The sequence below is a fragment of the Motacilla alba genome, chromosome 4, assembly GCF_015832195.1.
Source record: "Motacilla alba alba isolate MOTALB_02 chromosome 4, Motacilla_alba_V1.0_pri, whole genome shotgun sequence".
Classification (NCBI taxonomy): Eukaryota; Metazoa; Chordata; class Aves; order Passeriformes; family Motacillidae; genus Motacilla; species Motacilla alba.
The window spans coordinates 6,811,378-6,836,675 of NC_052019.1; the positions used below are offsets into that span (position 1 = coordinate 6,811,378).

General features: G+C 38.6%; 1 protein-coding gene across 2 annotated transcripts in view; it reads left to right on the plus strand.

Moving 5' to 3' along the window:
• Positions 1-25,298, plus strand: part of UVSSA (UV stimulated scaffold protein A) — a 47,329-nt gene that overhangs the window by 407 nt on the left and 21,624 nt on the right. For both annotated transcript variants that reach the window (XM_038135524.1, XM_038135523.1), the window contains exons 2-7: positions 87-417; positions 3,913-4,033; positions 5,212-5,637; positions 6,718-6,827; positions 7,444-7,572; positions 20,033-20,150. In XM_038135524.1, coding sequence (XP_037991452.1) covers positions 87-417; positions 3,913-4,033; positions 5,212-5,637; positions 6,718-6,827; positions 7,444-7,572; positions 20,033-20,150 — 1,235 coding nt within the window. The remainder of the gene's footprint in view (positions 1-86; positions 418-3,912; positions 4,034-5,211; positions 5,638-6,717; positions 6,828-7,443; positions 7,573-20,032; positions 20,151-25,298) is intronic.

Consider the following 25,298-nt stretch of genomic DNA (forward strand, 5'->3'; position numbering starts at 1 on the left):
TCACGTCCCCAAGCTTACGTCTTTACGTGCTGAGCGTCTTTTTAAATATCTCCCCCTCCCTTTTGCTTCGTTTTCTCCGTGCTCAGGTCGTCGGAGGAGCACATCGGCCACGCGTACCACCTGCTGCTGACGCGGCTGCGGGAGGAGCACGCCGAGATGCGCTTCTCCGCCTTCCAGGTGGTGCAGGAGCTGTTCGCCAGGTCCCACCAGTTCAGGACGCTGCTTATCTCCAACTTCCAGGAGTTCCTGGAGCTGACGGTGGGGATAGACCACGAGCAGCCGCTTCCCCCGCCCAAGGAGGTGGCGCAGAAGCTGAGGAAAGCGGCCATCAAGGCGGTGCAGGACTGGCACGAGAAATACGGCGAGGCCTACAAGCAGCTTTCCCTGGGATACCACTTCCTAAAGCAGAACAAGAAGGTACTCGGCGTTTTTTTACCCCACTCTTTGGCATGAGGTGGTGATCACCAGGAGATGTTCAAAGTAAGGAAAACAATAAATGTAAAAAAAAAGAGAAAGCTGTAGGAAACAACGGTGCCTGTAGCAGACCTCCTGTTGAGCATGGCCTTTGGAAAACAAACCCCAGGCTTTCTGTTCATCTTGCAGTACTGTAGGTTTTTAAAACTCTGGTCTTGTACTCATGGCTGGGCTCTGGCTTTTTCAGGGTGCAAGTAGAGCTCACCAGCTGGCTTTCACCCACTGACTCCTGACTGGAGCCCCAAGGTTTAGCTCTTTTGGGAAGGGCAGTAATGGTCACGCATTAAACTGAGGATAAACAGTTTACAGTTTAAACAGCTGTTATATCTTTCTATGCCAGTTTAAACTAGCTTGATTTCTGTACTGAGCTGCCCAGTTCTAGGTCCCCTTTACTGTACAACTTTGCAAGTGTATGTTCCTGCCACCCTCAGCTGCAGCATTGCTGTGCCAGAATTGGGCTTTTATGAAAGAGAAATTTCATGTAAACCTTAGATTTTAGATGTCACTTCAAGTTACTGTGTTTGGAACACTCTACTGCTTTAGTCTTTGGAACACTCTACTGCTTTAGTCTGTCTTCTGAGGTGCAACAGGGAAATCTGCAACACTGTTCTAGCATTCTCACTACAATGATAATAACAGGCTTTCAGTAAACATACTGATTTTCCTTCTCTTTAGAAAGACAGATTCAGATTCCTAAGAGCAGGTGAAAAGCTTTTGTGATAAGTGAAGTGTTCCTGTTGTTCTGCTTCCATAGTAAGCTAATGGTGTTCCCTACTGAACTGTGCTGTGCTGGTCTTATATACAGATTTTGGCATCTGCTCACAAGAGATGATTGTCTTTGAATTATCCTTTCTTATCTTGTTTAAGAAAGGAAGAAAACTAAATGACAGTGATGAGAAGTGCGAGACTGAGACCAGGGGGCTTTAACATGTAATACAGTTTCAGCCAGTTGAACACAAGTGTACAACAGCTCTGCTGGAGTGTGGCAGGTCTGTCTGTGCTCCTGGGGTCAGTGGCTGCTCCCCACTGGGGGATCCCTCTCGATCCCTTTTGAACAAGCTGTGGTTATTTTCTAGAGCAGCTGGGTTTGAGCTCCTCTACAAACATTAATATCAACAGAAGCAATCTCAAGTAGTTTGGTAACTCTTGTACTCAAAGACTTGATATGAGCCAGCTGGCCTTTTGCCAGCTTAATGCTTGAAGTGTGAGAAGCAACCAAACGTTTTGAGGAGGCCTTTGCTACTTTTTTGGTAGTAAAATACAATATTGTTGAGTTTTACTAGTTTGGCACAGTAGTTTGGGGCAACTTGGGTGGAGTGTTGGCTCTGTGTGTGACCCACAGTTGGGTTTTGGTTGGGTTTTTCTTAGTGATCACCAAAATCACTTTATAAACAATCAGAAGATGACAGCTGCTGCTCTTTTGGGGTGTAAGGCTAGAGAACTCCCCACTCTGTTATTAAGTCAATAGTAATAGGTACCAAGTAGGTGCCTCTATAAATGTTTGACTTCAAGGACAAATAATGCTTCAGTATACATAAAAGCAATTGTTTTCAAACTCCCATATTAAAGTTTTAAAGAAGAAGAACGAGGAAAAATATTTCATATATTTCCAAATGTTTGCATATTTGGGCACGTGATTCATATTGCAGTATCTTTGTGGCTGAGGCATGCATGGATGGAATTACAGAACAGGATTTCAGGCAGATCCACGCAGAGTATGGTACTGCTGTATTCCAATATTTCCACAAAAGTGGCAGTAATTGTCTCAGCCTGCTGCTTGGCATCCTTTCAGTTGAGCAGTTCTTTTGCTGCTCAGACATTTACTTCCATAATTGCAGACCAGCAGTAAAAGGCTTCGTGGCTTTTGGTGCAGAGAATGGGAAGGAATGGGCAGACGACTCCACTGCAGGTACTCTGGCATGAGGCAGCAGTTGTGCTTTAGGAGGCTGTAGCTGTGCCTGGTTTTCTGTGCAGTCCAGTCTGACTGGCAGCAAATGGTGGCTGCAGTTCCTGGGTTCTGCATCTTTGTTCTGCTTTTGTGGGCAGTGTTGCTCTTTGGGTGGGCCTGTTTCTCCCAGTTCTGTGTGGGGAGCTATGCAAACCTGTAGAAAAGTCAGGTCCTGAAAACCAAGAAAGCTCATTCTGGTGATCTGCACGATGCAGTAGGTTGTGAAACCAAATCTTTTCCCTGCCACCCTTCTGCCCATCCATTCCCTACTGAAAAACCAGCTTGGTGAGTGTGCCTTTTGCCTAAACTGATGGAGACCCTCCATGCCAGGTTCTCTGACAGCTTTTAGATAAAAACATTTGTGCGACTCCAGAACTTTGTTGTAGGTTGTTGAGAGCCACTCGTGGATGTTGACATGCTTGATATCTAGCAGTGGCAAGAATGGCAAATCTTCACTGAATGCTTGTGATGGAGGCATTGCAAGAGAGTCTGTGGGCTGCAGAATCAGCCAAGTGCAGGCTTACTCAGCATTGCTTGTCTGGCAGTTCATAAAAGTCATAAAAGCAATCAAAGGAAATTCTGTGTTTTTCAAAAGGCTTTCCTTCCACATTAATGCAATCAAGCCTCCCTTCTTTAAAACAAGAGTGATTTTTTTTTGTGTGTGTTTTCAATCCCTTCTAAGACCAAACTAAAAAAAAAAAACCCAAATACTGTTAATAAGAAACAGCATTTTGAGTTGTTCAGATTAATGTTTATAATTCAGCCGTAAGGAAGTGAGACTGAATGGTTTTTTTCCTCAATATCAAAATCCAGCACTGTAATTGTAAAATCACAAATTAGGTATTTCTTAATAAATTTGAAGGTGTTCTCTTTTACTTTCCTTTCTTACAAAGTTCTTTTTGTAAGTAATATATATATATATATATATATATACACACTCATATATATATATATATACACACTCATATATATACACACACACACACACACACACATATATATATATATATATATATACATATATACACACTAGTTGTTATAATGCTTACAAATTTTCCTGAATTTCCTGGTGGACACGGTGTGATGTTTTCATATACTCTTAATATCTCCCCTGCATAGTCTCTTCCTGCTCATTCTCCCTACCTCCTTGTCTCCAGTGCTGTGACAGAAGTCTCCCAAAGCCCTGTTTGTTCCTGCACTCTGGATGTGAAAATCTAAGGAGTTTCAGGGGTTTGTTTTTCTGCCTTATGATTTCCTTTTGAAAGCCATTGATTCTCAGCAGTCCTTTATTAGTAGGAGTAAAAACTCCGTTCACAATTGCTGCAGTTATTGATTCAAGGGGGAGAAGAGATAAAAGGAAATGCTGCTCAGCTTCTGGCTGATGGCTGATGTTACAGGATTTTTCACCACAGATAAGGATCTTAGGAAATGGATTTTCTATATATTTCTTACGAGGAATGTTACACTTTTTTTCTTAATTTCCTCCTTAGGTGGATTTTCAAGATGTGCATGCCAGAACTGTGGCTGAAAGGAGGAGGGAAGAGGAGAAGCAAAAAAGACTGGAGAACATTTACAAAGAAAAAGTCAAAAGAACTGAGAAAGAAATGGAAGGTTAATTGCTTTGCTTCTTTTAGTGCATTTTTGGTTTGTTTTTTTGTTCATTTTTAAAGCAACCTTTTTAGGGTTATGCAAAATAAATTGAGGGAGTAGCTATCCAGATAATAGCTGACCACAGAAAGCAGAAATACTGCATTTGTTGGAGCTCAACCCTCCCTTTCTCTCACCTAAAGAATACCAGGGGAAAGAAGTGACTGTCATGAGAGTTCAGTAGGAAGAGATGGAAAAGAAAGAAAATGTTATCAAGTAGAGATCTGGTCTCTGATTCAGTAAAGTATGAGTGCATCACCCCAAGTAAACAAATCATGGGACTTTTTGGAGCTGGTGACTTAATTTCTGTTAGGCACAGACTTCCCAATGCCTTGTTGGCCCATGGAATTATTATATTATGTGTACAGTCCTTGTGTTCCAGAAATACAGGCAATGGTCTGCACGAGAATCCTGGATGCAGTGTAGGGTAACTGTGAAAAGTGTCACAGTGCAGCTAGAAAACCTAACTGGGGCCTGACTCTCTGAGCAATTTTTGCATAGCAGGCAGATTTCTGTCACCCAAAGAACAACAGAGACAGTAAGTATATTGTGCTGCAGTTCTAAAGGGTTATTTAATTAAATTACTTTGGTATGTGTAATGCATGCAATTGTGTCTGCATTTATTCTGCATGCTGGAAATGTTTTCCTGCACTAGAGTGGAATTTTAAAGAGATTTAACTTTTTTAAAGTAACTTGCATCAGTAGCATCTGTTTGAGCAATAACATGCATTCATGGCTATTCCTACACACAGCTATAAAATTCATGGCTGTGAAATGAATACCCACCAACATCACTAAGAATATTGAATCTTGAATCTCATTGAATCTTGTTTTCCTTCTAATTCTATGAAACACTTGAGTCTTCTTTACATAGTCAAATTTTAGAGAGGCTGAGGAAAGGAGGAGCCCTGATTCTACATGTCTGGCATGTAGATTCTGAAATTCTAGATTTCCTGCTTAGGGATTGTCACTTCTATAAGGACAATTTCTGCAGAAGAGGAAGATCTGTGTGGCTCATTTGTCACTGGAGAAATGGATTCCCCCTTTGGCAGTCAAATTTGCTTTGTGCCTCTGTGTCTGCTCTGGAGACTTTAGCACTTTACAGTATCTAACAATTTTATAAAACAATTGTGTCTTGATAGAAATGTCCCAAGAGATTGCTGATACACTGACAGAGATGGAAAATTGTTTCCAGCTGCTGATGCCAGATCCTTTCAATTTTGGGGTGAACGAGATTGACCTGGAGCTCAGCAAACAAACATCTGCTGATGAGGCTGGACCTGCATTCCCCTTGTCCTCCCAGGGGGAAGTTAACCCATCCTTTTTGGGATGCATGGATGATGAGCAGCCATGCTGCAGCAAGGACATCCTTCCTGTTTCTCAGTGTGTTCCAGCTGATGGAAGCAAAGAGGCAGATGAGAAGCCTGAGCAAGAGGAGCTGGATGGAGGCACACGCTTGGATGTTCGATACAGTGGCCCTGATCTCAGTGATGATGATTACCAGGCTTTTGTCAGGAACCATGGGCTTATTTCACATAAATATACTCTAGACCTTGAAATCTCCACAGGTACCTGGAAAAACTTCTGACATGTAGCTGGAGGCAGCCTTTCTCTGAAGTGCTTTGTGCTTGTGGTTTTGTGCTATTTAAATGCTGGGGTTACTGGACCTCATTTTGCTTTGAGATTCCTGGACACCACTTTGATTTTTTTTTATTATATTTTTTAGTTTTCTGCTTTTCGTTCCTCTAGTAACTGTTCTTAGTTTTGGGTGTTCTTGTGTGTGATTAGCAGATTTCATTAATTACCTTCTAAGACTGAACTTTTGTAATAGTTGTTGCAAGCCCATTATAGCTTATAGCCCATTCATGGTATCTGTATTGAGTCTTTTGTGTTTAAAGACAATCTGTTCATCAAATATAGTTTTCTTTCTCTTTGCTATTCGCCTCTTTCTCTCTGTAGCTGGGGAATAAGCTGCTAGTTTAAAAATCTTACAATTGGGTGTGTCTGAAACTTTTTCCTTGCAAGAAAGTAAGTAGTTTTGCTAGCAAGTGATTACATGATTTTTGTATAACTTTGCTAGTGTGAGTTGCCTGTAGAAAAATCAGGATGGTTTGTATTTTGGAAGTTTCTTACAATTCCTGTCCTAAGGGAATTCCATGTGCAGACAGTAAGGGTGATATCTGCTGCTCTGTTTGCTGACAACAGTGGGTGACAACAACTTTCACTTGGATAATGGCATACTTGGCTTCTTTGGAAATCAAGTCCCCATTACTACCAGGGTAGGGATTATTTTGTGTTGACTATGAAGAAATTGGTACAATAACGCCCAGTTTGTTTGAACTTGGGATGAGATGTAATGAAAATAGTAAGACTGAACCTGTCTGTGGTTTATTTGGTCATTCCTTAGTAATGATGGCTTAACAACTCTTTCTGGCATGTCAGACTGAATGCTTTTCATATTTACCTCAGATTTTTTGAGTGCGGAGATAGTAATAGAATAATTAATACTGAGCAGAGAAGCATTCTGATGTTTGTAACTCTCCCTGAAGTGATTAAATGTCTTAGAAAAAGTAATTTGCCTTCTTTAGCTCCTGTAGTGACGATACCATAAATGTCATGCACTAACTCTTTTCCCCTGTTTTGAGCAGATATAAAAGTGCAAGAGAATGAAGATAATACTGCCATCATAAACAGCGTCATGGACGCTCACAAACTTCTCAGAAATAAGTTCTGGCCTTCTGTGCAGTCCTGGATTCAGGTGGGATAAAGAGATTTTTTTTTTTTTTCATTTTTTAATAAAAAGATGGTGAAACAAGGTCTGGGATACAGTAAAGCTTGAGGGAGAGTGAACCAAAAGGAAATGAAGGTTGAAGAAACAAGAACAATTAGAGAAGATTTCCATTTCAGGTAAGGGTGGAGTAAAGGAGACTGCAGGAGCTTGTTTGATAGCTCTCAGCCTTGGGTGTGGTACCTACAGGCAATTCTTTGTTTTTGTTTTTTTTTTTTTTTTTAAGATAGGTAAAACTTGGCTTCTTTGCAAAGTCTTGAAGTAAAACACAGCTTATTTTTGTTAGACAGCTCTCTATCAGGTTAGCAGTATATCATGGAGCCTCCTGCATGGAATTTGGCCTACTGGAGGGCACTCTCAGAAGATCTTTGTTATAGCTGTTATAGCTTTGTTACAGCTGTTTTGGCTTCACTAGTTGCTATTAATTTTTATAGGTAAAAAATTAATTGGCTTCACTAATTGTCGCTTGTACAACAAAGGAATTTGTGATGTTGTTTCATTAATTATGAGGGAAAACTGGAAATATTTTTTTTTTTTGGCTCAGACTTCTAGAAGAGAATAAGGTTGTTGTTTTCTTGGTTTGCAGTTGCTTACCAGAGCAGGAGTCAATGATGATCGGCTGAGATGTGCCATTGAACTCAAGAATAAATTGGAGACTGCTATGAAGAAATACAAGGAAATGCACATTTCCTTTAAAGCAAGAAAAAGAAAAGTGGTGAGTTTCTTAAAATTCTGTTTTACTAGAGAGGACCATTAGTAAAGTTTAGCTTGTATACAGAAAAATGCTCTTAACCTGGGAAACTTTTCAACGCAGGTTTTATTATAAAGTACATTAATTCAGATGATTGTAGCTTCCCTCAAGAGGCAGTAAACACCTGTATAATATTCCAGGGGCCTGGTTATTAGACCAAAACTGTTTAAGGCATCCCTGTTGTTGTTTAGAATAGAGAAGTGGGTAAGTGCAGATTTTATTTACTCTTAGTTGCTGTATGTATAACACTGTTAAGTCCTCAGCTTCTTTTGTGCATATTTCTCACTAGACACTGTACTGCTCATGTTCTTTCACAGCTTGCTAAACTCTGAGAGTCTCTCAGTTCAGGAAAGTAGCTTCTTTGCTTTGTAACATTTGCTCTGTACTGGGCAGGTAATGTGATTATGGTTGTCATGGGAAAGTTTAGAGCATCAAACTTACCTCACAGAGTTTAACTACTTATGACAATTCTCGTGAAATAGGTAGACTTTGTGAGTATACAGAGGCTGAAAAATCAAATACATTATTCAGATCCAGAAAGGAGTTTATGGCCTGTTTATGTAGATAAAAAGCAGAGCTACATCATACTAATTTCTGTTGGCTGTGATGAAATGAAATAACTGCATAGCTTGACATGAAAATAAGTGCTTTGGGTCAGAGTCCAGACTAGAGTCTGGTTTGGATTTACTGGATTGTAAGAATTTGATCTGGACATAACACCTTGAGCTAAATTGTGTAGCCTCATTTAGCCATGACTGAGTGTTGTAGACTTTCCTTCATTGTACAAATGAAGCTAAATCAAGATTAATCTGGTTCATCATCTTAACACCTCCTGATGTGCCACACCAGTCAAAAATGCCAACTCTGAATGAAAAGTGCTGAAAGACTGTCTTGTCAGAGGCTTTTGTCTCCAGTGAAATATGTGTGCTACCTTTATGCAACCAGCTATGAAGGAATCCAGACATCTGCTGTCATTCCTGCCATTTGCTTGACAGGACTTCATTTGCTGCACCTCTGCATGGAATATTGGTTGTAATATTTCTTGTAAGATATAAAAGACATTCAAGCCTTGATTTTCGTGTGTGTGTGTGTGAATGTGATGTGTGTGTTTAGAGTGGTATGGTTACCTCTTAGGAGAGTGACCAGTGCTGTCTGTATGTTTATACAGCATGTTTAGAATTATTGCCTATATTATTTGAAAGCTAATAAATTCCATTGCTAAAAGGACAAAAAGATAGGGAGCACATAATGCTCACAATAGTTTCAAAATGAAGCAATGCAGACTGAGTTAACTTAAGCATTGAAAACAATATATAAATATTCCTAGGGTTTCTCTCCAGTGGAAAAGAACTGAATTTAGTGTTTGTGCTGAGTTATTTTAAATTTATAACCTGAACACAGAGAGCTTTGTACAGCAGAAGGAAACTGCATAAATTATATTTTATTCATGTGTCAGATGACTTTATTGAAACATAAAAACATGGCAAATTGGGAGTCTAGTAGAACAAAATAAACAGAATCTCTTAGGCCCTGGTTATTGAATCCCCATCTGTCAAGTATTTACGTGTCAGCATGTGAAACACTGCACACATCTCCTCTTCAGCTGAGCACTGCTGCCTGTGTTAGGTGTTGTGGCTTTGTCCAGGTGTCCTCGTGTCCTTGGAGCTCTTGCCATGCCAGTTTTGCTGTCTTCTGTATCTCTGAAGCCAAGAGAAGCAGTAGTGACAGCCTGTCTGTCCTGCACAGCCCTGGCTCCCAGCTACCCTGTCCTTCCAGAGCTTTACAGATGGGGTTTGCTGGCACAAGGGACCAGCAAGTGCTGGACCTGCTCATGTGTGCAGATGAGCACAGCTGGAGATGAAGGGGAGTGTTCAGTGAGCAGAGAGAGTGTGGATCAATGGCTGAGTGCAGAGGGTCCCATGAAGATTGGTTTGTGGGGGGCCTGTGCCATCTCTGTGTTTGGATAGGATGGCAGTTCTGCCCTCTGAGGTAGCTGTATCCTTAACTGGAGAATGGGAAGGTGAATTGTTTGTGTACTTGCTCATTTCAACTGGCATTATGATCCTGCACCACAGCAAGCCATTCTTTCAGGGAGGGAGGGGTTTTATTTAATTAGCAAGTATAAAACAGAGTGACAGGGACTTGGCAGCTTGGCTGGGGACTTGGGCTTGCCCATTCTCTTGGGACTTTTTGCCTTTTCTTTATGCTCAATCTCCATGCTTCTATGGTCACTGATTTCTCCCCTTTTCATCTGTTCTATTCTGTGTTTTGGTTTTTTTTCTGCCTGGGAACAGAGGGGATAAAGGCTTTACCCATCCTCAAACTGAGATCAAGAAAGTTGATAAAAAGAAGTGTTTATTGAGAGACAATGAAACTGGAGATTTATTACTGTGAACTCTACTATAACTGTCAATCCCACAGAGGTTTAAATTGCCACTTCAAAGAGGGAAGGTCCTGGGGTGCCATGTGTCATTGCTACTCTCTTTTTAGCTGATCAGTTACACATGGATATGGCTGAAATGAAAATAATGGTATATATCTGGTGTAATTCTTGATGCTGCTGTTTAATATGAATGTACCAGCAGTGTAGCTTGATGTAAATTACACTGAGAGCAAGAAATTGGTGGTTACCTGGCCTGATTCCACAGAAGAAATATTTGCTTGGTTCACAAGGTGTGTGCTTTTGGCAATCCTTATTATTGCATCCATGCTTTCCATTGTTTCTCATTTCATTTTCCATATCACAGAGCACAAGCCTCCAAGGCAGGTGCCTTTGGCAGTCAGAGCCTGTTACACAATTAGCACAAGTTACTTTCTCTGAAGTTCTTTTTTACCTATATCTTTACTGAAAAATGAAAATGTCAAACTGCTTTTCAAACCACAGGAGAACTTCCTGGAGGTTTAGGGAACTTCCCTTATACAAAGTCTCTTGAGGGAAAGCACAGAACTTTATACAGTGAGACACTTTGACTTAAAATGGTTTATAGTGACATGAGCTATAACCACTTCTACTTTTCTCCTCCATGAGAGTGAAGAACACAAACCATCAGAGAGTCTTAATTACAAAGAGGGCCATCATTTCTATGTGACACTTACACCCTGCCAGCATGAGCAGCCTGTGTTTTGTGCTTGCCTCTCAGGAGACGTGGGAGGAGAGGGAAAAGAAAAAACGAAGGTTATGCTTTAACTGTCTAGAAACAAATCCCTTGAAGCAGATTTTATAATTATTAATACATCCCAGTTGCCCAGTCCACACATTCCCCATTCCCACTGCTGTGCCCCCAGTAGATCAGAAGTCAAGGCATTTTCAAGCTGTAACTTTTTCAAATGGGTGGAGGGTGGACAAAAAAAATCACAGACTACCTGTATAGGTCAAAGGCAAATAAGTTTTTCTATGCTTACATGGGTTATGTTCACTGTAGTTAAATCCTTGTTTGGAGTGTCAGGTTTCTGACAGGAAATGCATTTTGAGGGTTTTGAAATTCATTTTTCTGTGCATTTATGTTTTGGCTGAATCTGGGTGAAGAGAGAGCTGTAAAAAGGCGTTTATTTCACGGTAGCAGGGTGCTCAGGCAGGAACCTTTCTTCTCCGAGTGCCTGTTCAGGATAATTCCAGTGCCCAGTAGAGGGAGTGCAAACTGCACGCTCCACATTTTTCTCTGTGCCACCTTGATCCAGAGCCAGCCATCTGCTCAGTCTGTGTTTTCAGGTAAACTTACTATGACAGCAACACCAGAGACATTTCAAGTTAATTCATGACTCTATGAATTATTATAAAAGTACAATAATGGCTTAGGTTGGTGTTTAAATAAACACTACTGTAGACTTTTCATTGTTTTGCAGGAATAACTTGCCATCAAATTGTTCTTAATTTTTTTTTTCTGGTTAGATATAGGTTTGTTTCTCAATGTCTTCTTCCTTTTCTTATAATACTGTATTTTAATTTTTTTTCCTGTTTAATGTCTGATTTGCTGCTGGTTAGATGCAAATGATCTTGCAATTGTAGAGAGCACGAGTATGTATTGTATTATAAATCATGCATGCTACCTTTCACTTACATCCTTTCCATAAAGACTTACCATTAGGATAATACTTGAAATCCTGGCATTGTTAATGGAAATGCAGCTCATTAGCTGGATTTTGTACACTCAAAGTATGCTTTTGTCTTATGTGATTAGCTTGGAAGCCATGGAAGGTTTAGTACTGAGGCTGGCTAAAACTTGGGCAGACAGAATCCAGGAGGAAAGATGTGAGAAACATCCCATTCATGTGTCTGTCAGCAGAGGGATCATTTAACAGACCTGTTACACTTTGAATTTTGAATTTCAAATTACATTAACAGCCAGGGATATATAGTTTTTCATTAACTCTATTCATTACTTTTTGTTTCACCTTTCCTTCTGTCAAATCTAAGCATGTGCTTGGATCTTGATTTATTCGTGTACTTAATTTTATCCATGTGAAACATCTGGTTGAACTCAATAATGCCATTAATAATTAGATTTGGAGGAGCCTTTCCTTGTGTTGTCCAGAACCAGATACTCAAACCTCATTATAATACAAGTAAGATTTTTTTCAGAAAGATTAATATCAGAAAATTGTTACAAATTTACACTTTAAATATTTGCTGCAAATTATTTAGTCCTAAAATACATTAAAAGCTTTAAATTTTAATATGGTATAAATTAAGCTAAGAGTTCTGCTAATTACTTGGTTACAACACTTGCTGATTTTTTTTCCCCATGTCTTCAACTACAGTTTGGTGTTTTAGCAATTCTAATGAGTTATTTCTACCTAATAATTTTGTAGCTTTATAACCAGCTCTTTTCAAGTCTGTCTTTTTGTTAATTTAGTGCCTGCTTTAGGTTAAAAAAAAAAAAAAAAAAAGCTGCACTTGAATTTTAGATTTCTTTTTCTGCTTCTGTAGCCATAGCGAATCCAGTCCTGGTGACAGCTCTCTATAACAGCTTCCTGTACTCACATCCTTACAGTTTTTTTCTCTTGTTCATTTTAGAGAAGTTGTTTCTGGGGGTTAGGTAATTGTCCTCAGTGATCCCTCACAGTGCCTGAAAGCACATTTACTAAAACATGCTCAGCCCATGCAGCAAGAGAGACACCTTTGTAGAGAAGTCTTTTCCCCAGGTGCTGCTTTTTAACAAAAACCCCAACTCTTAACAAGAAGTTGCCCTATGAAAACTGGAAGCATTTAATTTTAAGGTTTAAATGATAACTTGATGTTGATTGTTGTCTAGAGAAATATAGGAATATGTGATCACTATATCAGCATTATACTGAAAGATGTTCTTTACCAGATTTTATACATTGTTAGCATGTAATGTGGTCAGAATAGTAAAATGTATTATTTTTTTTGTATTGGTAGCCCAAATTGGTAGCCCAGGCAACATTTAAATTATTTTCTAGGTAATATTTATCAAAAAAGCCAGGTCAACCATAACTGTAAAAGTAAGCACAATATTAAATAGGTCATGCAGATACTTAATGCTCCCTCTTCTCTTCTTCCTATTTTAATTGGTGTTATTTTTATTGTCATGTTTGTCATGTTCCTATTATTTCTGTTAAAGGATCACTTTTCAGCTAAAAGAGCTTTCTATTTTTTTGAGTTTTATTAGGATGTAGGGCTGATATAAAACAAAACACTGTAAAATTAGCCCTCAGAACAGCACTCCCTTGTTAAAGTGTCTGATCAGCTGGGTGATGGGTTCGCTTGGTTTTGTTTCTTCCCAAGAGCTGGATGTTGCTGTGGTGTGTTTTATGCTTTGCCCTGGACATGCAGCCTGCCACTGCTATGAAGTTATTAAAAATATCTTGTTATGCAGATCTAGCCATGAATTCTTGGGGTTGTCACTGTGACGACCTCTGAGCCCTGTGTGACTCGCAGGTCGCACAATGCAATTTGGAGCTCCTCTAATAGAGTGTAAAATAAAGGAGGATGTCTCCATCATCAGGTTAACCCTTATGTTAAATACTTAAGTTTTTCAGGCCCAAGGGTCATCTCCCTTGATTCATCTGTGAATACTGAGCAGTGTGTACTCTCTAAGTAGGAGGTATAAATTTGCTTCCTGCTTTTTATCCGTCCTACCTTACAAGGGGAAATAGTGTATTGAAGTGATTTTTTTGGTGAGGTTCATAGAAGTACATTGCTAAATGTGTATTTATAAAAATGGAAAAGGAAGAAAAGTTTTAGGCTTGAAGCATATATTAATGCATTTAAATTTAGCTGATGAGCAATATGGAAGTACATATATCCACATCTAAAATGTCTTTGTACCAGAAATACACAATCAGAAATACAGGTGATGTTATGTGTATTTGCAGAGAATTTTTTACCTATCTGTAATAAATTAGGTTTATTTAATTGAGATGTGTATTTACCTGTTATTGTTAGACTTGGAAACCTTCCCTAGTTTAACTAAAACTGCTACATCTCCCCTGAATGTGATACTTACTTTCTGAAAAATGTGGATTGCAAGAGAACTTGGCCTTTTTTATATACCTACTTAAGGATTAAGGTGATTTATGCAACCATGATTTTGAGGATGGTAGAGGCTCAAGTAGTGAGGTATGAAAATAGAACTGAGGACATATCTTGAGTGGTTATTGCTAAAGAAATACTGAACTTGACTTGTAATATCTTCCTGAGGTTATAGTTTTGTCCAGTGTACCAGTTTTCTAGACTGCTTTTATTTTCTGTCCTCTGGAACTGTGAAGGCACACGCTGGTCCACTGGGTCTCTTGGACATACCAGGTTTTTTTGAAAGGATTCATAAAGATGCAGAGTCTTTTGAACTGGTTTTTGAGCTTATCTCTCCAGGATTGTGAGAATCCTCACAGACTCTTGCTTTAGGGAAAAACTCGTTCATCAGGTAGTTGTTATATTGCTAAAGCAATTTGGAGCAAGGCATGTTCATTTTCCAGTGTACTTTGGCAAAGTGTTGGGTTGGAACCCTTCAAGCGTTTTTACTAACTCCTGGAAATTAGGAAATACTGTGAAAAGTGCATTCCTAAATAAAAGTCAGCCTGGCCAAGATGCTTATGTGCTGTTGAGCAACTACACATAGAATGAATGGTGATACTTTTACGGGTGAACATAAAATGTGCTTTGCCTGGACCACATATCTAATTTGCAGTCATGGGGTTTGAATTTATGTTCATATCACAAAGTGAAGGGGAGGGAGGCTGTGTGGGAGGTTCTTATAAATACAGCTCTGTTAGTAGTTTGTGTTTTCCTTGTGTTGCACATGAGAAAACTCAGGCATGGTTCTAAAATCTGTCCAAATGCCAGCATTTATTTCCATGTCACCCTGTGTTGGATGATATAAAAGAATGGAAAAGGAGGAATGTGTCTTTAATATAAAGATACACTGTTTGACTATTCAGTTTCTGTTACTGGCACTGAAGATTTTTACCCCAGTCACTGTTTCCTTACATAGAATATCCCCAAATTTTATTTAACGTGACTGAAGTATGTTTTGTGTTGTGGTTGAATAAAAAATGCATGTGCTTAAGATTGCCCCTCTAACTAGGTTCTGCAGCAATAAATATTCTGGTTCCCCAACCAAAATCTTCTAGAAAAATATTTAGTTGGCTTTGAGTAGATGCACATGAGATATTGGCATGGTGGAATAATTTGCAAGATCTTTCAGGGAGGGTATTAGCATATAAATAGCAGATGCAATGACGACCATCACAGCTGAGTACATTTAATTTTTAGTTTATAAGATAGAATGGGTTTTTAAATGCATAGCCATCAAGCCTGCTGAAAGACAAATGAAGTTTAGAGTTCACTTGTCTGAGGATGCCTTACATCATTTTTTTTTAGAAAAGGGAAACAGGCACGCATAAAACTGAACAAAAGTGATTTCTTGGGTGAAAAGTAATTGAGATTGCAAACCAAGTTAATTAGACCATGCAAAATTTATTTAATGGTCCCAGCTGTAGTTTGCAAGTGGTGTTTTAGTGAGTAGATATGACTTCTTCACGTGCTATCTTTTCTCTTCCTTCTTTTTCTAAAATAATTAGTAGTGGCTGTACATCTAGTCCTATAAACTGATTGCATTGTATATTTCAGTAATTTTATTGCTTGCTTTAATTATGATTGCAGAGGCTCGGGTTTTTAAATCCTCTTAACAGAATGTAGCAGTCAATTTGTATAAAAGTGAGCGAAGGCTCAAGGGCTTTTCTTCACATCTTTCCAAGTGTTGTGTGGTGGGTGGAGGCTTTTTTCACATTTATTACTGGTTGGGATGGGCGAACAAGGCCTTTAACTGGGGCTCTGGTTGCACTGAGCTGCACTAACAGATGGAGGCTGTTGGAGCATTGACTGCAAAGTAAAAGAAACAATTGCATTTCTACGGGCATCCAGTGTTTTTTTCCAGGTTTTTTAAATAATGCAGAGTAATAAGGAAACATCTGTTTTTTCAAGGTTTTTTAAATGAGTTAGGGAGGAAATGGTTTGATTGCACTTGTCTAGTTGGAATAGTCAGCACTATTTTAAGTTTTTAGTGAAAAATCAGGAGAATTGTGAAGATGGTTTAAGGGATTACAGTGAAAATAATGCATATATGTTTTCTGTCTTTTTTTAAACCATATTCTTATATGTAAATAAGTCCAGCTCAAGAATCTGAAAACTGCCTAGCTAAATCCCATTTCTTTTCACAGGAACATAGCTACCTAGTCCGTGATCCTACCACGTTAAAGAAACCAACAACCAACATAGTTTTGCAAACGCATCGTTCTATGACTTAGATAAATAAATACAAAAATAAATATCAGCATTTTAGGGCAGATTAATAGGCTAAAAATTCCCTTTCCCTGGGAACTTGAGGAGCAGTGGTGGTGCAAGCAGCCTCTGATGTCTGGGGATCTGGTGGACCATTCTCTAGTGACAGAGAGGGGCCCTTCACCCTCCATCTGTGATAAGACTGTGTTAGAGAGTTTCCTCTTATCACCTGATAATTAGAATGGATTTGAAACCAGGAGCTTCTTTCTCACATTCTTTGACAGGTGATTGAGAAACAAGCAGTTTTGTGACTACCTATCTTCGAGGTATTTAATCTTGCACACTACAAGAGAAGCTTTACATTGTGGTATTTATCACTTGCTCTTGTACTTTACTCCCCTTCTGCCATGGCACACTAGAAATTTCATATTGCTTGTTTTTATCTTAGTCTCCTTTTTCATGGTTGCAAGTACCCTAACCCCTCATTCCTAAAAGGATTGTAATTTACTTAACCAGCCACTTAAAACGATTGTCTTAAATATTTAGTTCTCCTGATTTAATGGTGGATTGTTTATTTTTATTTTTTAATTGGCTGAAAAAGTTTTCCTGTAGTGGAAACATGGATAGGAGGTGATTGAGCTTTCCTGCTACCTCTGTAGAAGTTGCTTTTTGGAACTTTTAAAAAAAACAAAACATACTTTTCTAACTAATAATTTTTTTCCGTGAGCTCTCCCGCTTTCTCTAGCAAGGAAAAGGAGCAAACATACATAAATGGGATGGCTTTGATAAAGTACCACTGGAATGAAGTAAATAGAGGTATAACTACCTGCTATTACTGTGCAACTTCTTGAATTTCCAACAGTGACAACTTTAATATTTTAAAGTAAAAAGATAACTTATTTAACTTGTTAAGGATTTTATCAAGGTAGACTTTATGTCTGTTTGAAGGGAAAAGAAGGCTTAATTCCTGATAGTTAGCTAAGCAGTTAATTTTTTTTCAGGAAATCTAAATTTAATAGAAGACTCCAGGGAGATTCAAGGGTGTGAACAATACGCATAATATTTTATGAAAATGACCCCCATATTTAAAATCTGGCATTATATGTTATGCATTGTAGCACCAAGTCCACATCTACCTTTTAGAAAATTAAAACACATAAATTCTGTTTAGTGTTTGATATGTGCTGCACTAGCTGAAAGCCATAATGCCCCTAAAACCTTGGGTTGCTTTTCACCTTTCATAAATTCCTGGGTAGATTCTATACAAAAAATAATTTTCAGCTCCGTGGCTCATTGTTATTCAAAGTTGATTGATTGTCGTCATTTACCCAGTGAGGAAGTTAAGTGCTCCTGTCATTTCTGAAGAGTATAATTGGGACGTTTCACAGGTCAGTGGTAGTGACAGGTTTCCCTTTTGATTAGTGTTAGACTGATAACAAAAATTACAGTTTCCTATGATTAATGTTTTCTATAGTACTTGAATGCACAGTTCATGGATTGTACCTAAACAAAGTGAATTTGCATCTGATTATGCCTTTTCTCTGTCAGGCTTTTCATGTGCTTTAAAGTTTTAGATCATGCAGGTAATAGAGCAAAGTTGCTTCCAGTGCAGTTTTCAAGTGGAGGATTAGTGAAGTCCACTGAATTTGAGAATATTACCATACAGAGAGATATGTGCCTCGAGTGATATGAACAAATTAGGTGAAATTTCAATTAAAGATAGTACTCTGCTTTCCCTCTAGTCCTCTCAGATATGACATGCAAGGAAGTGCTGGTATTATATCCCTGCTATTTTAGGTATAATCTGGCAATTTAAGTTAAATGATCAGGCTGGACTGAGTTTTTTCCTCTTGTTAGTTTGACACTATTTCTCTGTTCCTTGAACCTGTTGCTCTTTATTTGTTTACAGACTGAGTGAAAACTAAGGAAATACACTGAATTTACTTTCCCTGTTTTATGATGTGAAAGGTTTTCAGTTTGTACATTATGGCACAGAGTTGCAGACTAAGATCATCTATGACAAATTTTATCTTGGTGAGAACTTTTTTTAATGGCTAGGTAAGAAATGGAACCCGAACATGAAAATTAGGATAATGTCCTGCTTGTAGAATTTTGCTTTTAACTTGTACCATCCATCCATTATGTGTTAATGTATATCTGTGTATTGATATCAATTAACATTCTTTGTTAGAAATCAATACAATCCAACTTAAAATTAATTATGGCCAAAAAGAAATTGTGGGATTTTTTAAAGTTATTGTTTATTTTAATTTTTTAACCACATTTGATAAACCAAAGTTAGCTGCTAGATTTTTGGCTTCAGAGTATATGCATGATTTAAAGGAACTCAGCTGTGACACAAGATTAGAGTAGTGAATTAGATTGGGAAAATTCTGCTGCAGGCAAAACCTGCAGTATCCTCTGGTGCCTGTAACAATGAGTAGTTGGTATGAATATTAACAGAAGCCAGGTGCACTAATAGAAGTAAAGAACACAGCTGCAAATAGTGAATTTTATGCTATTCCTTGTCTGTTGCTTTGGGTTGCTGCAGTGAAGTGGAAGAAGTGATAGCCTGTGCTAAGGTTGGATTTAGTGGATACCTTTTACTATTTCCTTGTAAAAGCACATGGCAAACATACAATAAAGTGCTAATTCTGTTGTTGGGAATGAGGTGACTCTGAACATGGGCAAAGGAAAAGTCTCCATCATTGTTGCCTTTTTAGGGTACTTGACATTTGCTTTTTTAAAGCTCTGATAGTGCAGGCCATGTCTGGTGACACAGATTCTTTTAGCTTATGTGCAGTTTAAAAATAAAAATCATTTTTAGGTATGGAACAAGCTTAGAAAAAGTATAGATTTGATGGCACATATACAGCAGTTGCTAGCTAAGATTCTACATAGGAAGCCACTTATGTGGATGAATTACACTGGTTAGTTGGAACTCCATTTTTTTTTCCACCTACTCATAGATCCTCAATTTCAGACTGCAAGACAGACCAAGTGCACACTTAAGAAAATCCTGTTTTGTTGGTCTTTATCAGAGTAGTGTGTGCTGTCTGGTGGTATAAATGGTTGGGACCAAATCAGTTAAGGAATGAATGTGTGAAATTATTCTTAGTGCTGTTGTGAAGAAACACACTGAACCACTGTAGTAACAGATCTGAATATTCTTATTTGGGTCACTATTAGTTTACCCATTCTTCAGCTTCCCCTCCTGTTTGCCTGCTGTGGTTTTGAACTCTTAAACAATCTATGATGCCATTTAACGTGCCACAGATTGAGTGCTGGTAAATAACTAAAATCATCAAAATTAGAAGAGTTAAGACTGTAATTTGCTCATTAAGTCAAAATCTTGATGTTATTTTAAGATTTTTTGGTCTTATTCTATAGCTTCACACTTTCTCAGACTTCCCCAACTGTGTTTGTGTTCTGATGTGTTCTAATGGATAAAAGGGGCTTTAAAAAAGCCCTTAGGATAGAGTATGGCTTTAGAGATAAAATGTTAAGCAAAGGCCTAATCTTAGATAAAGATTAAATACATAATTAGGGAAATACATTTGACATAGAGAAGTCTCAGTAGGGCTATCAGGATGTTTGCAAAATATTTTCGGTGTGAAGGGAAATGAAAAACAGTCTTCACATGAAAATAAAGAGAAAATAACCCCTATAAAAATACCTCTGTAGATGAAAGCCTCGGATGATGATGATGATGATGAGGATGAGGATGAAGATGAGTTTGTGGAGGTCCCTGAGAAGGAAGGTTATGAGCCCCACATTCCAGACCACCTGCGTAAGGAATATGGTGAGTTTGCCCAGCTGTGACAAGCTTTATCCCTGCATGTTGCTGCTGCACCAAGGTAAATAAACAGCCATTCTCGAGTAATAAAGTGATCAGCAGTGTGGGTAATCTCTGCCTGCTCTGAGGAAGTCATTACATGGACGCCAGAGCAGTGATTGGCTCTGGATAAACAAATACTTTTAGGAGCAAGAGCAACTGAGACGAGCAGCTTATTCCATTCCATCATCTTCCACGGGAGTTCAGAGCCAGGAGCAGCACCCTGTGTGCTTGTCAGTGTGCAGAACACACACTGGAGTGAAGGGATTGCAAAGTGAAGGTGGCAGTGAGCCTGAATATTACAAACGCTGGTGCCAGTCTGGCGAGCTGGGATAAGGTGCTGTTCCATCACCTGCATTAGTAGCAGCTGGATGTGCACAGCCACTGCCTCCCAGAGAATGGCCAGCTTAGAGCCCTGCAGGGTGGCTCTTTTTGTTTAGGTGTTGCTGTCAGAAGATTTTAAATGCAGCTCAGCCTTCAAGTGCAGAATTACAACCATGGAGCACATACCAGATGACAAACTATAATTTTGCATTCATAGTGAAAGTAGATAATTTTTAAATGAAGTTATACTTACTTGTGTTCTTGTGAAATTGAGAGTGGAGTTACTGAAGAAACTTCATCTTAATTCAACTTTGAGTGCGTTGCTCCTTGTCCTTTGTACCTCTTGCTTAGTAAATCTGCAGCTTTACTTCTGTGTAACTTAGTATATCTGGGGACTCCTGAGATTTCAGTACATTGTAGAGAAGGGTAGCTGCCATCAGAAAGCTTTAAGTTAAAAACCTGTAAGCAGTGTCTTATGCTCCTGCATTTGTCTGTGAGTATTTGTGTGAGACTGGTGCTGTTGCTGTGGCTTTTTCAATCCTGGAATGGATTCTTACCGTGATGCTTCCAAACCTGATGCTTATTTCTCCCATTTCTGCAGTTTACCTCACAAAAGTCAGGCTGCCACTACCACCTGGAACTCGTTTTTCATATCTTTAGCAGCAGCCTAAGTAATTCTAACATGCACAAGTTCTGTTTGTACTTGCCAGCTTCTGCTGGAAGTGAAATGTATTCACCTCTTCCCTTTTATCCCATCTTCTTCATGGACACATATTTTTCAAAAATAAAGCATCTTACCACCCTTTGTATCACACTAACACAATACTTGGCTGCTATTTGAATTCCTTCTTATTGGGAAGGATAAAAGAAGCCTGCTATCTACTCAGGGATATTTAAAAAATCAAAATGGATTAAGACATTTCCAAGTTGTATTTAAACTATTACTGATAGGAAAAGACATTATAGTGAAGAAGTCAATCAATCAGAAGACAAAACCTCTCATTTTGTATACTTGTGGTTATGTAGGAGCTAATGGTCACACTTGGCTGTTCTTTATCTGATGTGTTCATTAAAAAATAACATTTTGAAAGAAATTAATCATTCCTGATGCTTCTGAAGATGTTCAGCTTTACTTACTGTCATTTAAAGCTGTTATGTAAGTTCCCAGTTTAGAAAATGATCTGAAAATAACTCAGAATTCCTGAAAATCACAGCTTAGAAAATGAAAGTCTGCATGAGTGGAATGTTCTAACTGGAACATTAAACCTCCCATGTAAAATAAAATCCCAGTGTTACATGGAAAGTGTAAATGGTTAAAAGCTGTTTTTCCTTTTGTTCTTACTTTTCCTGAACAAGCCAGATTAACTTGATACAGTAAACCAGAAAACAAAGCTGTAAAACATGACTGTGGAAATGGATTGAAATGTGACATGTAAATTATTGATTTAAGTGTCACTTTATTTCCTTTCACTTCTCTCACAAAGATGTATCCTACCAACAAGGTAAATTTTGTGCTTCTCCTGAGAGCTGAAAAACTTGTTAAAAATGAAAATTTATTTAGAAAGACAAGTTCTGTGCATAAGTCTATAGACACATGCACTTGTATTATCTGTGTGTTTATGTGGTTAATAACTACAATGTCAAAATTGGTGATGATATTAAATATAGAAATTGAATTGAGCATGGGTGCAGTTTGGGTGGAGGTAGAATTGAACGAGCCAATTTGAATCTTGATGTATAAAATGAAATGTAAATTTGTTAAAAGAATTTAGGTGATTAGATAATTGAAGTGTGAAGATATAACCCATTAGAGGTGTCATGCCAAATTAGCATTACCAGAATTTTAATGACCTCCCATTTGTATAATCCTTATTTACACTTGCATCTGATGTCTGTAGCTGACAAGAGGCCAGCTCTCCTGTGGGACCACAGGGTCGTTTAAAATACTCTGTGGTGCTAAAGAGGAATATTTGGCTGAAAAAGAAACAACACTGGAAATAATTTTTGTACGGTTGCTCAGATCTCATCACTGGGTACTGATGTTGCTGATACCACTGCTGAGTGACCTGCCCTTGTATGGCTGGCATTGCTCAGCCCTGCAAAATGGAGCCATTATTCATTCAAAGGAAAACTTTAGGGGGAAATAAAATCTTTCCACTGGAGATTTTCCACATTCCAGCCTTTGCTGGTCAGCTGTTGGTTCCATTGGCGTAAAGCCTTCGGGTGGATGAGGAAAGGGATGGAACTGTGCAGCCCCTGCCATTGCTCTTCTTGCATAGAATAGAATTTTTGGCTGATGCCAAAGAAGGAGAGATTCCTTCCTGCCCTTGGTGGTCTTGGCCTGGCTTGCAGCTGAGCTCTGACCCGCATGGGAAGTGATCTTGTCTGAGGGATGTGCTTTCCCACACAAAAATGGAACAGTTCTCAGCTCTAGTCCAAAGCACCCCCTTTAGCTGGCAGTTCTTGTCTGGGTCTCATTGCAAGCATTTCTTACCATGCAGTAGTGCTTTGGGGACAGGGGAGTCCTATTGCTGTTTTACAGGAGGTGATAGAGGAAACCATCTGACTTGGGACTATTAGCATGAAAGCAATCTTTTGGTTATCAAGTTTCATCTTTATCCAAAATTATATTAGGAATGACTCTGCAGTCACAAACCTTTATTTCTACTCTGGTTAATAAGATTACTTCTCTTGTATTTGAGCCTTAAGCTGAATGTTTTTAGGTCTCTGATAGCTACTTTACAGGTTTATGTTGCATCTTAGAGTCTGCTTGAGATTTTTTTCATATGGGAATCAAAGCTACAGTTTTAAAATCCCAAGAGTTAGTTCTATCCATTTCTGAAATTCTTCCCTCTTTTCCTCACAATGTGATGTGCTTTTTCTGGGTTAGATGTCCCCAGACTGCCTTTCCTAATCTGATGATATCTCACTCATACTTTCCTGTGTGTTAAGTAGCTGCTGTTGAATCCTTGAACAGACACACCTGTGCTGGCTAGATGGAAATTAAAAATTATACCTAAGTCTTTTCCTTCCTTCCTGCAGTGATTTCTCAGTTTGTCTGAGTCTAGCTTTTCAGTCAGGCTTGATTTGTCTGGTCTTCATACCTCAGGAACTTCTGAGGGAATTATCCCTGCATGTGAAGGATGTAGAGAACAGTTTTATGTAGAGAAACAGCTCAGTGGAGACCCCAGCAGAAACAAACATGCAAACTCCAGAGTGTGTAAAGCACCATTGTCAGGGGGTGAGTTTGAGACTTAGAATTACACTGTCTAAGCTAAATAAGGCTTTTACTTGACTTCTCTAAGGGGAAAAAGCATATCAGGTTTTACAGGGGGAATGTTAGGCAGAATTACTTATTTACCTCTTTGAAATTCAGGTTCCTTTTTCCTAAATTTGGAAAATGCAAGTAACACACAGTTATTTCTCAGCCTGACTAGTCTAGGATCTAGAATAGGTTTTCTGTTAGTAATACTATGAATCCTTTAAAAAAATCAGAGGTAGTTGTTAAATGATGTAAATAGCATGTGTTGGTTTATCATAAGTGTATTAAAACAGATATTCAGCATTGAAGTTAAAACCCCAGACCAGAATTTCTGTAATCAAATGCATGTGTGGTCTCCATTTCTCTTAGGATCTAAAACTCCAGAAGTATTTGATTGTGTTATGTTAGTGTGTTTTGACACACCTGTATATGCACAAACACAAGTCCTGTATGGAATCACAGAATCATCATTAAGATTGGGAAAGACCTCTAAAATCATCAGGTTCAGCCTTTGACTGAGTACTGCCATGCCCACTAAACCACAAAGTTGCCACATCTACTCATTTTTTGAATACTTCAGGGATGGTGACTCCAGTACTTCCCCAGGGAGCCTCTTCCAGTGTTTAACTGCTCTTTTCAGTGAAGAAATTTTTCCTAATATCCAACCTCAACCTCCTTTAGCATGGCTTGAACCTACAGAGACCTAGCTACACTTAGGACAATAGATGAGTAAAACTGTTTGTAATGCAGTATTTGGAATGAAGATTAACTTTTCACATTTATGAAAAAACATGATTATCCCTTCCAACAAAATTCTTCAACATCCATGTAAAAGTATTGACTGTAGATACTTCTTCTGATGCATCCTGATAAGCTGGTCATGGAGACTTTCCTCATTCTCAGGAGAGGTCCTTCTATGTAAATAAAAATTTCCCAGAAAATCTAACACATGGTACACATTCGAGTAGTTTTCCACAGCAGTATCCCTCAGAGGATCTATGCAATGGCCAGGGGATGCAAAATCATAAGGAAGAAGTTTAGAAGGTGAGGGTGTAAGGTATAGAAAGGGCTTGATATAAGTGCTGTATATTTGTGTTTTTCTTGTTCTTAACTATGATTGTAAAGCAGTAATAAGTGGGGTTAATTAATGAGAGGTAACAGTATATCAACATATTCTGTAATTCCAGTAAGCCAAAGTGTTTATGTAATGCTGGTGAACTCTTCTCCTTAACTACCACAGTTATCTTTTTTCTTTAATTTGAATTTCCAAAGGGGGATTCCAAGATTTCACATAAATGAGCATAGCTACATTCAAAGGCACTGGGAAGCTTTGCAAAGTCCAAAGCTTATTGTGCTTCCTGAGTAAAATACCAGCAGGCATTTGCATTGTGAGCACAGTGGAGTGAGAGGGGAAATATTGGACCTGAGCTGCTGGATTTTCCTGACAATCTAGGACAGTGTCTGTACTATTATAAATCACATCCACTTGGCTTGACTAAGATTCAACAAATGGGGAGCAGAAATTATTA